General features: G+C 46.7%; 1 protein-coding gene across 2 annotated transcripts in view; it reads left to right on the forward strand.

Moving 5' to 3' along the window:
• The first annotated feature begins 253 nt into the window (after nt 1-253).
• cicb (capicua transcriptional repressor b) overlaps nt 254-15,981 on the forward strand; it is a 39,201-nt gene continuing 23,473 nt past the window's right edge. For both annotated transcript variants that reach the window (XM_019896061.1, XM_019896062.1), the window contains exons 1-2: nt 254-509; nt 8,817-12,616. In XM_019896061.1, coding sequence (XP_019751620.1) covers nt 8,911-12,616 — 3,706 coding nt within the window. In that variant the 5' untranslated portion in view covers nt 254-509; nt 8,817-8,910. The remainder of the gene's footprint in view (nt 510-8,816; nt 12,617-15,981) is intronic.

The following is a 15,981-nucleotide window of genomic DNA, read 5'->3' on the forward strand; positions in this document are numbered from 1 at the left end:
CGTCTGTATAGTGCCGCCCCTCAGCCCTCCCTCGTGCTGTTCCTATGGTTCCCAGAGCTCTCATTGGTTACTGTAAATTTTGGGACGGGACGCCGGTTTGCCTGAGTATCGCCGCCGCTATTGGCTGGCTCCCTCCGTCCGTCAAGTAGACCTTGACAGCTCACCGCGCCCCCTCGTCTCGGAACACCGCCGCCTATTGGCTACTGTACCTGTCAGCGAGTTCCTATTGGCCGCTGCGCCCAGCTGTTAGTGGTTCATTCACCATTTTGTGACTGTAGTGGAAAAGAGACGAGCGATACTTACGAGCGTATCCTCGTCGGAGTTTCAGTGCGGGGACCTTGGTGATGTTTGACGGGAGGGAAAAGCAACTCGTCCCCGGAACTTAAAAGTCCTCCGAGTCGACAGCTGGAGGGATGTTAACGGGTGCCGTGCGGGCTGCCTCATCCACCGAATAAGACCATAAATCTTTTTTCTTTCGTCCACGCTGAAGAGGAAAAAGCTCCGCTCGGGTGAGTTCAAACTAAGTTAAAGGAGGAGAGGCTACGAAGCTCAGCCGATTTAAAGGCTTCCTTTTAGGGGGTGGGGGATAAGATGCCACACTGCCGGGTTGTTGTTCTGGTTCTGCCCGGAGAAACGAACCGCTCAGCGGGCAGGACGAGGGGAGGAGGCGGAGGGCTGTCGTACACACACGCACGCACATACACACACATTGAACAACAAGCTTTAAAACTTTCTGAAAATGTCATACCACAAATAAGTATGACAACCGAAACAAAATAGAACACTACAACGTCTTTATTACAACGTTGTGGTGGATTTTCGCTACTTTTTCCCAAACCTTTTCCGTGTTGGCGTCGAGTCGAAAAACACGTCGACCTCTTTTCGCGGCACTGCAGTCCGAATTAAAACCCACCACGACGGGACGTTTTGTCGACTTCTTTCTTTATAGTTATTTTTAGTTCATTAGCGACGAATGGGAGCCGTAACGTGATGAAATACAGGCTAATTCGCCCGGTTTTAGCGTGGCCGTCGTCGTCGTTGTTGTCGTGTAGTAGTAAGTCGTGCGTACTACGAAGGCTTTACAACCGAGCAGCTTTCCTTTTGCTAGCTGACATTTTTTTGTCAAAGTGCAATTGATTTAATAACAGGAGAGCAAGTGACTTTCTTGTGTTCAAGAGGTAGGAATCCGGCCTGTCCTGTTGCCATCCCCCCAAAACGTCACTTGACTTGATTTTTTTTAATGTTATTTACCAGCTGGCCTTTGAGTCGTAGACATGATAGTAGTACTCCAGCTATTGGCTTTTCCTGCCCTGCATCCCCAACATCACGGCTAACGGTGTAGTGGTAGTATCATCCCAATTACGCAGCTTTTTTTGGGCTTGTTTTTTGAATAGATTCTTGCAGGGACTTTGATGTCCATGACAACAAGTTTGGCCATCCCCAAACAAGGACCTGGGATCAGTAGGAACCAGAATACCCACATCTCCAAGTGCAACCTATGGCCAGTGGGTCTTAAACGCCCGCTAAGAGCATTCAAATGTGGCCTGTCAAGCCCCAAAATGCTCGGAGCACATCAAACCGAACATTCGCCGTGTCACATTTGGTCACGCCATTATGTTTCATCACATCTTGCCTCTTGCTTGTGTGACCCATTTAAAGGCAAAAGCTGTCCCCTACATCCACCATGAGTGAAATTCCAAAAAGGCTGCAAGAAGCGAAAGACGGGCCCTGCCACCCCATTTTTCTTTTTCGAGGCGATTCTTCTCCAAGCACCAGAATAATGACCAAGATTAAACTAGTCGCATACTAGGCCCAAGTGTTCATCAAAAGCGAGGCAGGTTTTATTCCTCAAATGCATATTTCCTAAGGCACTGTAACAGTATGTACTTAAAATGTATAAAGCATAAAAGTTTAATAGAAACTGTGCCTCAATAAATGTTTTAAAAACAGACACATGGAAAAAAATCTAATGCAATTTTTTTGTGCCTACAAGTGAAATACAACTGACCGGTACTTAAAAAAAATGGATAAAAAAAAGACACTGTAACACAATGCATAGTGTGAACTTTTAATTCAATGATTCTTTTCTTTCACCTACAACTAGAGGGAACCCATGGACTACAGTTGAGAATCACTGGTCAAAATGATCAGCAAACCTTTCAGCGGAAATCAATGGAATAATTATAATCTCGTTAAATTTACTTGCAGTGTGAAATCTGGGCCTGTTGACTTGAACATAAAGCTATGATTCAATGTGAACGGCAACAGGTGGCTCCACAGGTTGACTCGACTTTCAGCTGTTTGGTGAAAGGGCTTATAATTTCCTGGGGCAAATAATCGAGGATACCTTGGGGCTCATTTTAGCTGAATTCCCCCCGTATGCTGGAATTTGCCCAAACTGGCCACTTTAAATCAAATCATTTTGTGGGTCGTGCTATGGTAGACGTGTCCGCGCAATTTCTTGTTTGCGGAATGTTGATCGTTAAAAGCGATGGATGGACTGGCCCTCAGCTCCCATCTCCCTTTTTTGAATGGCAAAATAATCAGGAAACATGAATGCCTATGAGCTGCCAATTTTAGATGGCATTGCTTAAAAAAAAATCCTTGCAATTCAGCGTCGCCTTTGAGTCCAGGATACCTGCTTGTTTTGACTGGGGCGCATTTGGGCGAACACACCATGGCAATTGCCCAAAATGTCTGCTTTGACCCAAAATGGCCGACTTTCTGTTCAGTGTTCATGGGTCCTTATGATTTTTATTTTTTTATTTATTATTTTTTGTGCCACTTGCGACGCTAGACATGTTCATGCAATTTCATGTTGATCAGTAAAATTGGTGACTGAAGTCTACGTTTTTGAGTGGCGTTTGGGGGCGGTCATGTTTGGGACCTCGAAAATAAATATTCATAAGACAATCATTTTCCATCGGGGGCCATTTCAGTCATGCGAGGGTCATACTAAATGGATAATAACATCTTGCTTGTCGCAGATTATAAGCATTAGGTTGAACTAAGAGGAAAGAAACATGTAGGGTGGAAAAAATACAATAAGCACTGTGAGTGTAAAATGTTTGCTTGGAAGCAGAAGATGCGTGTCATATTTCAGAATTCCAATCAGCAAAAGAAAAGCGTCAAGAGCCCAAACCCTGACTTAAATCCTATTGAAAATCCGGTGGGCTGACATGTTGGACGGTTCATTGGTAGATACAGTATTCTGAGCATTTGTGGATTTATTTGCTTTTAGAGTTGCATGGCAGGCTCGATTGAATGTGCAAATGGTCCAGGTGCCATTAGTTGCGACCTACGACCTTTTAGATGCAGATTGTGTTTGGGCCTAAAAGTAGGGGTGTTATAAATATTGCACACACACACACACACACACACACACACACACACACACACACACACACACACACACGCACACACACACACGCACACACACCATGTCCTATTGTGTTGATGGAAAAAAAAATCCCCACTAAAATGTACATTTGCAAACTTATTTAGAAATTCTGTCTCATCATGTGTGGAGTGCACCGACACTCTTCTTTTTGATTTGTCTCGGTAAACGCGTGTGTGTGTGTCTGTGTGTGTGTGTGTGTGTGTGTGTGCGCGTGCGCACGTGAGCGAGAGAGAGAGAGAGAGAGAGAGAGACAATGGAGATATTAACAACGTTCATGACTGCACAGTAAATTCCGCTAAGAGAGAGGCAGAGAGAGAAAGCATTTTCATTGGGTGTGTAAAGTTTGACGTGTTGAGAGAATGCCGAGGCAGGATTGTTTATCCCGACGCTGTGTGTCCGGTCGAATGCCATGGAAACGACAAGTCCGCCGTTTGTCTGTCTGATCACCGTAACGTTCCGGCTCTCCGTCGAACACCTTGATCACCCGTTGCTTAGATTTTGTGCAAATGGGAGCAGAAGCATTGGACAAAAATGACATTTATTAAATACACCAAAAAGAACTGGAGGAGAGTTGACCTTAGCGTGTGTTAAAGATGTTTGTGTGTGTGTGTGTGTGTGTGTGTGTGTGTGTGTGTGTGTGTGTGTGTGTGTGTTTCAACACAATCTTTTTACCCTTGAATTAATCTGTTCCAGGGTCAGACTGACACCACCATAACCTTTACAAAGTGTACATGCACTGTTTTCATTTATATTTTAACATTCAAGCCAAAAAGAAGTTCACCAATATAAAACAAAATAAAGTAACAAGGCTCGAGTGGACATTTTTTTTTTATGGGAAAAACAAGACATATTTTACGAAAGTATATACTGGAATAACTTTGATGGCGGTTATTAGGAAAATAAAGTCATGATGTATAGTTGCAATAGTGCAAGACTAAATTTTGCGAGTAAAGTTAAAACGTCACAAGAAAAAAAAAACCTCCTTTTCTTTTTCATCTTTTTCAATATTATGAAAGCGAAGAAATAACGTTATGGGACTCAAGTTGAAATTGGAAAGAAAAACAGGAAAATGTGACGAAAGTCAAACTGTCGCCATCGTAAAACCTTCAAAACGAGACTTGGTCGAGATCTTGTTTGAAAAGCTATAATGTCATCAGAAATAAAAGTCAAATTTTTTGGGAGAAAAAAATAAAATTGGGGGAATAAATATTGCGAAAATCCTGATGAGTCGTTCGAATATTGCAAGAGCAGCTGCATTTTCTCAAGATTAATATGACGCTGAAGTCATAAAAGTTCAGAGAAAAGTTTTAAAATGTGATCTAAAGCTACAAGACTCACTCATACAAGTTGAAAAAGAAGTGAAACACACCAAAGTGTAATCATTTCAGAAAAAAATAATTATGGGACTTTACTCATGGGGTTAGCATTGGTTAGCGCTATTGCAGCTTACCTACACGTACAAATTCAGGTTAAATTGCCACCATAGGAAAGTCACTCTCGTATTTTCGATGCGCACTGAGTTGACTTTGGGGGTTCCACCGCATACAGTTACAGTAACCATATTAATTTCGGCAATTCGATTATATTTCTTCCTCCAGTGGGTTTGGCAACCTTGCTATTCATGCCGGGAATTTCACATCTCTCGCTCGAGTGAACAAGAATGATGCTCTCTGGGTTTTTTGGGGGAGCAGAGATAGGGGTCGGGGGGGAGGCGTCGTGCTTATAACTTGATGGACTGCTACAGCAAAGCTACTAACCAAATACTTTGCAGTGAAAATAAAAAGGGTCAAGATGCCAGGATGGCCCCAAACTGCTCTGTTTTACAACAGAATGAGCACACACACACACACACACACACACACACACACACACACACACACACAAACACACACACACACACACACACAAACGCAGACCAAACACATTTACACATTTGTTTTCTCCCCGAGCGATTTGGTGGAGCGGTCGGTCAGCCGAGAGCTGCTGTCTCCTTGGCGCTTTTCTCTTTGTTTTAAGAATCACATATTTGTCTTATCGGCATCCACAAATGAAGGGAGGATGCCAATGTGAGTGTTTTCACCTTCAGAACACACCGAGTAGCTCAGGCGTAAATACAGAAGATCATTTTAAAAAGCAAGAAACAGGAGGGAGATTTACAAAGCAGATCGGCAGCGTAAATGTCAACATGAGAAAAACAGCACGGCGTCGCATCGTGAAGATGGAGTGACTTGTCGTTGAAAAACAATGGACAGAAAAATGGCTTCAAAGCAAGAGCCCAGACCTAAACCCACACGTGCGTGTGGAGGAGCATTGATGGAGCAAAACATTGAAATATTACAAGGGAGGAAAATAATCTATACTTTTTACAAACGTAAAGCTACAGATTAAATTTTTTTACATGACAGAGCTTCTGACTCAATTCACTTTTCCCGGTTGACATAAACTGAAATGTCATTAATCCGTTCCAGCCCGGGTTAAAAAAAAAAAAAAAGTATTCTGGCGTGTTCGTTTGCCTAATTGCATTCTTCCATCTTTGCCAAAGTCATTTTTGAATGATTTGGGGAAAGCAAGAAAAGGCAGCGAATTCAACAAAATTCAGTGTTGACGGACAATCTACGCAATTTCGAGCAAGCGTTATTTATCCATCTGTATGACCGACACTGTTGCAGTTAAAAATGACGAGGCAGTTTTGCGATTAGGCTCACGATGTAAAGGCCAACCGCTTCTGTAAAATGTTATCACCGTTTGTACTGTCGTATTTGTGTTGGGTGTTTGCCTTTAGGGGGCGTGGCCTAGCGAGAGACATCAGGAACTGGAGTCGGGTTGGCTGGTTAGTTTGCATTTGAGCGCGAGTTGTGGCCCACAGCAGTTCTTGTGAGTGTTCTCATTTTGTCTGGTGACCATACAGCTTGATTGTTCTTTTTCTTAATAGTGTAACCTTGTTTGAGTATCTGCAAAACCTTTTAACCTTTCTCATCACTCTTCAACTTTCTTATTGCGTCACTATGACCCGATTCTCCACACTCGACACCGTTTTTTTGGCCCTTAGACTCTAAAATTATAGTTTTCCCCTCAAGCAGATTTTTTTTTCTCATTCAGTTATTGCGTTATATTTTCTTTAATAGCATTTCAATAAAATTGACCAAAACGAATGCTATTTTAATACAGGTTCATTTTCAATATACACTGTGAATAGCTCACTTATTATGATTTTTTTTTTCTCCAGAAATGATGTCTTTAGAGTATGTTAGGATTTCACTATCGCACCATAGAAATTAGTACAGGATAAAATTGTGATTCCAAAACCTGAAAAAAGGTGCAAATTACAATCTTTGTTTCTGATTAAGCGGTTCAAAGAGACAAGTCATTTTGCTCGTCTTTTATGATAAACAGGATTAGTTCTCGCGATATATCGCGTTTAATGTCGTCGTTGACAACAAGGTCACCTTATGCAAATGTGTGTACGCACTCAGTGTATAGTTTGTCGCGGGTTGTAATTATAAGGAGGCAGTCTACATTTTTGGACACGATTACACTGAAGGACAACACAACACATGCATGTGAGTAGACGCAGTCTGGATTTGCATCCCATGCCACCAAAAAAAAAAGCATTTCCACCTTTGTTACTCGAATTATTCCAGTTTGGCTTGCACAATGTGTTGAGTCGGAAGACGACTGGGGAATGCTCGAAAGTGTGTGTCAGAGAGCGAGAGAGAGAGGCTATGGAAATTCCCAGCGAGTACTCCAGAACGCTCTTTTAACAAACATCCGCACGCTGCCACCTCTACCACCCCCTCACACACTCGTGTTGTTGGGTGACCTCACTCAGGGCCGCCGCCAGCCACTTTCCCTCCCTGATGGAAGGCAAAATAAACGGTTTCTTGCTGCGACGCTGAGTTTCAAAGATGCAGCGAAGAGCCTAGCGTGAGAAAAAAGCCCCTCCGTCACATGTGAAAGTAGCTCGAGGGAGATCCGGCGACCTATAGTATGAGACTTTAGCTTTGTGTGTGTGTGTGTGTGTGTGTGTGTGTGTGTGTGTGTGTGTGTGTGTGTGTGTGAGTCTACTCCATATTACTTGCTACTGTGTACCAAAATTGCTGTCTTCTGTAACCCATTCACTGGCATAGACATTTATATTGAAGTGGAATCCAACAGATCGAACGTAGCGTATATCTATCTATTTGTTAAGTTTATTTTTCAAGAGTGAAGCATGGAAGAGAATTCAAGTTTGTCAACCACCATAATGACTAAGAGATCCCTACAGATGGCAGCGTTGGATCGTTTTGGATTTGAGATCAGGAGAGCTTTTGAGTAGAAAATACAGAGTGGGGGTGAATCTCGGCTCATCATGTCAATTGTGAGGGTGAGAAATGCCACAAATGTAGGCACCTCACACTTCAACAGTCAGTATGTTTTCGCTCAAAGTAGTGGAGCGTGTGTGTCGCAGTCCCGATAAAATTTGCCATCAAAAGGCCTTTCTCAGTCTTGTTTTTGTTGCTTTGTACTTTTGAAAAGTCACAAAAGCAAAACATCTGAGTGACAAAAATCGCCATTCTGCTTTATTCTTTTCACCAAACGCACTTTTTCTCCGCTTGTTGGCCAGAAAATAATTTTTGGTGAAACCAACCCATATTCTCGTGCTGATTACAAAAGAAGAGGGAAAAAAAAGCTTAAACTGCGTAATTTTTTTCAGGTGAAAGAAGAGAGTCTACTTTGTTTTCATAGGTCCGCACTTATGAAAGATCAAAATTATGTGGCTTCACAGTCATAATGGATAATTGAGAGAAACCTGAACTCCAATGTGGGCCCCCGCAAAAGTGATTTTGACACCCCTGGTAAAGGCAGTCATTGGGATACTTAAATAAATGCAGGGGAGCGACCTTGCATATCCTCTTTCTTTCTTTCTTTCTTTCTTTCTTTCTTTCTTTCTTTCTTTCTTTCTTTCTTTCTTTCTTTTTTTTTTCCCCAAAAGGGTGCATATGGCTCAGGGAAGCTTTTATGAGTCAAGTTTATAAATCCTCAACACAAGGCGACACACTGCAACGCAGTAAATGTCAAATGTTCAACCATGCCAATTATTACATTTTGGATTGAAGTTCGAGGAGCATGGTTTGCCTCAAAGTGAAAAGTTCTGAGTTCAAATCTCGGTTATGTGGAGTTGGTGTTGGTTATCTTCATATATACCGTTTTCCTCTGGAAAACATCCCGCGTGTGTGGTTAATCGAAGACTACACTCAATTGCCTATGAGTGAAATTTACTCTGTAAACAACTGGTGACCAATCCAGGGTATTCTTTGCCTGTCGCCCACTGAGAAATTCGACACCTTCCCCAATATCCTGAACAGGATCCGCAGTAGAAAAATGGATGTGTGCATTATGATTGTAAATGACCGCGCGTGTCTCTCTTTCCTTCTAGCTGTGCAATACGGAGAAGACGCCAAGACAGAAGTGCCTTAAAGGAGACGGCGAGAGCGAAAAGGAACGTCGCACAAATCTGTATCGAAGAAGAAATGAGTCCGTTCAAGAGACAGCGGGGCCGATCACCTTCGTCATTCCGAGGCCGAGGGGGGCGAAGGAGAGCGGGCGCCAAGCCTCCTCAAGAGAGAGACCCCAAAAGAATTAAGAGGGAGGCCCTCGGCAAAACCCCACAGAGCACAACCAGCACTTTCTCCAAGCAGGGCCCGCCCGCGGCAGGCGACCTTCATAAGGAGGCGACCGCAGACAGCGATAGCCTCATGAAGGGCGAGCCGACCGGGCCGAGGAAACCGGCTGAGTCAGGCGATAAGGACGCGGCAAAGACAGCAAAAGATGTGACGGCGTGCCAAAGTGCGTCCGCCGACTCTGTAGCATCCCCTACCTCTCCTGCCGCGTCGAAAAGCGCGGCCACGCCGCCCCTCGCCGCCAACCACAACCCCGGCCCGGCTTCTGTGTCGAGCAGAAAAACGGCCACGTTCAAGGCTCGCGTTCCCAAGAAGAAATACACTTATGAGCACTTTGCCAACAACGCCACTCCTCCCACCACCCTTCCTACCTCCAGCCCTGCAGCCACAGGCAGCACTTCATGCAATAGCAACAGCAAAATCGGCGACAGTGTGAATCTGACGATCAATCACCTGAAGAACTGCAACAATATTAGTCATACGAAAACAGATGCCAGTGTAAACGCGACAAAAAATATCACTAGCGTGCCCAATAGCAGTTTAAATTGCAGAAGCAATGCCCGCTCAGGTAATCAGTCATCGGTTCAACAAGTGATCAGTAAGCCCACCGAAGATAGTGGGGCTCTCAGGAGAGTAGCCCCCCGAGAAAAAGAGTCCCAGGTGGGGGAGAACGAATCGGAGGGGGCCCCCAACTCAATACGCTCTTCCTCCACCGACACAGCCAGTGAGCACTCCGCTGATCTCGACGTGACGGAGGCAAACGGACCACGCAACCGAAAGACCCCGGCCCCCTTTCTGAACTCGCTGCCCAAGGGGGTCAGTGATACTGGCGGGCTTGCTGAAGCACTTGCCAAAGGTTTGAAAAACCAGAGAGTCTTGGCTCGCCAGATGAGAAGCTCCACAGAGAGCGGTGTCGGCACCGCAGGCCAGCGTGGGTTCAGGGAGAGAGACTCGTGCCCCATGTCCCCGGTGTTCAGACCTGGTGTGGTGAGGGAGGTAAGTGGGGGTACAGTCGAAGTCCAGCTGCAAGGAAAGGACGCGATTGTTAAATATCCTTTTGACGGCGGAACCATGATGACAGTATCAGCATCCGGGAGCGTTGTAGAATTAATTTTGGATGCACCCCCACCAGGCATGTCGCCTGTTGCGGTTAGTACCAAAGTGTGTGTGCCATTTGGCGGAGAGGAGGGGGGTCCTTTGCTGTACAGAGAGGGGGTCATATCTCAGGTGGACCCTCACCCGGGTGTCTCGTTCCCCTACCAGGTGGTTCTGAGTGAAGACGGAGAGACCTCGGTTGGTGGCACTGGCCGTCAGGAGGGAGATCCAAGTAAAGCCCAGACTGTGTGGGTTTCCCGGCAGAGTCTGAGACTTCTCACCCCTCCCTGGGATGTCCCGCACATGGAAGGTGGCGGAGTGCGGGACAGAGAGCGCGACAGGGAAAGAGAAGAAAGGGAGTGGAGGGAGGAGATGGAGGTGGAGAGAGAGGTTTGCCAGTTGAGTAGTGGAATGGGTGTACTGGGAGGGGGAGCGAGGCTGAGCCACGGCTTGTCTCATCAAAGGGTTGCCGTGGGGCATCCCTATGGAAACGTACATCCGCCTCCGCATCCCTCGACCGTTCCTCCGAGTCGGGGGTCCACCGCCGTCTACTCAGACAGAGAAAGACCCAAACAAGTCAACATCCCAGAGGAAGACGTTGAGGTATCTCGTCTTAACATGTCCGCTGCGCCCAAGACGAATTCCACCACGTCACAGCACGGAAATATCATTTCCAAATCCGGTAGCTTACACCCATCCTCACCCCACCTCTCGGTGGTGAGGGCTTTGGGCCCCCCTCATTTCTCCACCCTGGCCAGCCCCCAGCCTCCTCCTTCACCTGCCTTACTCAGTTCCGAAATGAACAACACCGCGCCAAATCTACCTCCAACCAAGATCAATCCCAGTCAGACCACTACACCCTCGTCCGCCGGGGGCAATTCCTCTACCTCTTCTCGCTCCAGGACGCCGCTCTCCTTGGCTCAGAAGTACAAGAAGGGGGACGTCGTGTGCACCCAGAACGGCATCCGTAAAAAGTTCAACGGCAAGCAATGGAGAAGGCTGTGCTCCAGGGAGGGCTGCATGAAGGAGTCCCAGCGTCGCGGCTATTGCTCCAGACACCTGTCGATGAGGACCAAGGAGATTGAGGCCGCCGGAGGAGCCGAGCGAGCCGGAGGGGGCAGCAGCTCAGGGACCGTGACGCCGTCTGACCTGCGGGGCAGAGCCAGCAGTGAGTTTGAATGGGATGACACGTCAAGGGAGAGCAGCGAGACGAGTAGCAGGGGAGACTCCAGACCCCGCTTGCTCCTCCCCTCCGTCCTCCCCCACGACCTGTCGGCACGCTTCGACTTTGACGAGTGCGAGGCGGCCACCATGCTGGTGTCGCTGGGAAGCTCCCGCTCCGGCACCCCGTCCTTTTCGCCCATCTCCAACCAATCCCCCTTCTCCCCCGCCCCCTCCCCTTCACCCTCCCCGCTGTTTGGCTTCAGGCCAGCGAACTTTTCCCCGATCACCGCCTCCCCGGTTCTTCAACACCGTCGGCACAGGCAGCCGAGCGGCACGGGGGGAGGAGGGGGAGGGGGCGGCAAGGCGCCCACCCCGGCAGGGGGGGGAGAACGAGAGAGACACACTTCAGGCATCCAGCCGACGTTCCACAGCAACCTGACGTTTACGGTGCCGATGAGCCCCAGTAAACGAAAGCCAGACGCACCCCCTGCGCCGCCCCCGCCCCTGCACCACCACAATTACACGCCCAAGACAGAGCTGGAGCAGAGCGACCTCAACAACTCTTTCAGAGTGCTGTCCCCGCAGACACCGGCGGCACATTCCCACACACCCACCTTTTCCAGGCCGAGGGGCGCCACCCCGCCCTCCTCCGGCAGGCCGCCGTCCTCCACAGCCGCCTCGCCTCCGCCTCTGCTCGTGTCCCCGGCACCTCCGTCCCCTCTGACCCCCGACGGAGGGCCTCGTCGCGTAGTCCCTGTGTCCCAGCAGAACTTGCGGGACTCCCCTGTCATTGTGAGGAATCCCGACGTCCCGCTGACAAAATTCATAGAGTGTCCCTTAGGAAAAAGAGGTGAAAAAGACGGAGGGGTCGAACCTCCTTTATCTAAAGACAACAACATCACCACCTTCGCGCCCCAACCAATTTCCGGCCTCCAGGTTCCCGTACCCATCAACGCCGCTGCAGCCCCAGTTCCCAATGGTACCGTCCTTTTGCGAAGTCCAGCCCAAACTTTGCTGCTAGTGTCCCCTTCGCCGTCCTCTCTGCCCACATCGGACATCCCTACCGCCGCCCCGCTGCAAGCCCTCTCCGTCACCGTCAGCACAACGGTCGCCGGCCCTGTTCCGTGCGGCACAGACGGCTCTGGGGAACGAGGGGAGGCCCGGGGCTTTGAGGGAGAGGTGCAGCAGCCCGTCCCCTGCCACCCTTCCCCGACGGCACTCCTGCCCCTGATCCTGCCCGTGGAGAGCCATCACCCCGCGCCACGAAAGGACATCATCATGGGACGGCCCGGCACAGGTGAGAACGCTTGCATTTGTTTTGGTTCACGTGAGGTGAGGGACATTGGAGAAGGATTTTGCAGCAGTGCAGTTGCAATGCACACATTGTCTGAAATGGATCAGGAATGAATTCAAAAATAATGATGCAAAATGGATGTTCTGGAAAAGAAAAAAGCTACAAAAGGTTTGTTGCAAATGCTCCCCTGTCTTTTATGACTCAGTAATTTTGTTAAACACAAAGTAATTACAAAGAAACATGATGAACAATTCGCAAAACTCTTTTGGCACAAGACAAATCTATGTCACGTGAAAATATTCCTGTTTTTAGGGAACTCGTATTTTGACGATCAGCCATTTTGTAAGACTGTTTGGCACGTTACTTATTAGGTTCTTTCCGAGCAGTTTCCTTTTTTGTTGTTTAGGATTCAGTGGCATGAATTGTGTTCACCAAAATGGTCGGAAGCTGGCACAAAAAAAAAATACAAATACAGAGAGGGAAAATGCAAAAAAAAAACCCAAAGGGTTTGTGTGGGAATTTTCACTCAGAATAGTATCCATCCAGCCATCCATTTTCCGATCCGCTTTATCCTCACAAGGGTCGCGGGGCATGCCGGAGCCTATCCCAGCTGTCTTCGGGCAGTAAGCAGCCAATCGCAGTGCACACATAGACAAACCACCACTCAGAATAGTAATTTATTTGAGTCATTGATTTATTATTTGGACTTTATTCAACTAGAAATGAAAAATATTACTATTCGCTCACATCAAGATATCAAAACATTTGGCCAAAACAATGTTTGTTGCAACAATCACTGCGATGTATTTTTCTAAAATACCAGGCAATTATAAACATACCACTATCTCCAATCACACAAATACATCATTGAGAGAAACATTCATTTCCCGTTCGGCGTGATTGCAGTGTCACATTACTTCCACCCATCTCCGACAGTATAGAAGCACGAAGGTGGCACAACCCGCGTGTGGCGGCGGTGACGCCCAAGCGAAAGAATGTCCACTTAGCCGACACGTTGTCATTCCATATGCTCGTCCCTTCTTGTGAGTCACGCTGGTCAAGCACCTGCGATTCGTCAACACAGATCTAATATTGCACAGCTCATGTCCCAATATTCAGCGCGCTCGCTAAAACAGCACTAATTAAAGACAGTGCTTTTCGTCCCCCCACACCCCCCCTCCCCACACACACACACACACACACACACACACACACACTTTAAAGCTGGAGGTGTCAAAGTCATTTTCATCGTAAGCCCCATTGTAATTATGGTTTCCATTAGAGGAAAATCATGGAAATGTATTTTCACCTCATCGACGTCAACATAAGTGCTTTTCATTGTTATTCCGTATCTTTGTGATGAGAAAGAAAACTTGAAATCACAAGTCAAGGGAATTATTGAAAACCAGATACAAACACTCTTGTTCGGTTTATTCTAAGGAAGGGATTTGGTGAAATAAAAAAACAAAAACTTGTATTATCTGGAAAAGAAAAAAAAAATCACATTTAGAACCGATTTTCAGTGCTTTTGAGTTTGACATGTGCCTGAAAGCTTCAATAGTGATTTAGTAAAATAGTCTCGATGTATTTGGAAGTGAAAGAGGGGAAAGAGAATAGACGTTGTTGTGTTTGTGAGGACGTGACGTGTTCCCCAGATTCGCTTTCACAACATGACATGATTTGAAGTCATTATAGGCAGACGCAGACGCAGAAAGATGGCCATGAGCAGGGAGAAAAACAAAAAGTTCAACATTGCGAGCGCTGGAGTAGAAAGGAAACATTTGATGACAACAGCACGAGTGGCTACGCAAGGTGCTGTATGTCGGCCGGTTAAGGAGCAGCGTTTGGTGCCGATTTGCCGTTCTGACGGCTGACACAGACAAAAATGGTCTTTTGATTGGTGAGAGAGGAACAAAAACGGGAGAGAACGATAGAGGGAAGGTGATAGCTCGGAGGACTAAAAACGACGCACGTGTCAATATTTTGCGTGAACGCGAGCGACGGGGTTTATTTAGCTCGCAGGTCCTCTGACATCGGCAACGTGTGCGTTTGTTTTGTTTGTGACTCAGGCCAAGACGTAGTGAAAGAAGGAGTGGGCAGGTCGAGTACATACCAAGGCAGCTTGATATCGAAATACGTCTTTATTCTGCGCGTCTTCGACTGAACTATTTTCAATGTCTGTCTGCCTACATTTTCATGAGACATCGTTGGTTTTCTCCAGCATCACTTTCAGCTTTACCGATGCCTTGACCTGATGCCTGGCATTTATGAGAGCACAAATTCTCCTGAGAAGTCCTCCATTTTCTCTGGGAGATTCCAAGCTTTCGTCAGCGGGACTTTGTCAGCGTAAAACGTCGGCTTCGCAGACGGGGTGTCATCGTCATGACATCCATCGTTGCATGTGGTGTTATCAATCCTCGTAACAATGATTACTGCTACTTCACGAGGGGGGGGGGGGGGGGGGGGGATGGGCATACCTTTGAGGTGTGGTGTGTGTTTTCTCATGCGTACGATGCCGATTAATCGAGGCGAGGTATCAATTCGACACTTGCAATTTTTCTGTTTCCTCCTAATTACCGCGCATTCATTTCTGGATAAAATCTCACAAAATTCTCATGGGATGTGACCTTGTGAGGACAAAAATGAGGTGTGTCTTTTGAAGTGTGGCATTTATTCTTTGATGAATTGAGTCTATTATAGCCGAACTCATTATTTAATGAAGCCCCTCACTCTGTCTGTTTTCGACGAACTGCAGCGCATCACTTTTAGCGCAAGAGACATTTTTTTGGGGGGGGAGGGTAGCACAGGGGGCAGCATTTTATGATTCATACACCAGGACTTCTGTTGTGCCATGTCTGTTTTGTGTGTGTTGTGGTGATGACGTCGGACCATTACATGGTGTCAATCCTCCTGGCACCTGGAAAAAAAAAAGTAAAAAAGGAGGACTTTCTTTGAGGTGCTGTGTGTGTTTCCATCACAAGATAAGATGTTGATTAATGAGGGCATGGCATGTGGTTGAGTGGAGGTCATCATTTGAGAAAATATGACAGCAAGAATAGTTTCGTAATCGTAATTTTTCGACTAATTACTTTTCATACCAAATCAGATCGTGAGAGGGCACAAAGACCACTTTTCTTTCAGATGCGGTGTTCATTTTTCCCAGGTGAACAATGCAGATTAATTGGGGCATGGCATATATTTGAAATGGGGGCACACAATTTGAGGAAATACCGCATACCGTCTTGTTTTCTTCTACTTTCATGTGTGACTAGTAAAGACATTTTACTAAATATGATGCCCATATGTCGATAGTATCCCGCCTGGACCATTCACTTCAAGCGGGCCCTTCGGGCATCCTGCGTGAACGC

This window comes from Hippocampus comes, unplaced genomic scaffold (genome assembly GCF_001891065.2).
Source record: "Hippocampus comes isolate QL1 unplaced genomic scaffold, H_comes_QL1_v1.1 scaffold55, whole genome shotgun sequence".
Taxonomy (NCBI): domain Eukaryota; kingdom Metazoa; phylum Chordata; class Actinopteri; order Syngnathiformes; family Syngnathidae; genus Hippocampus; species Hippocampus comes.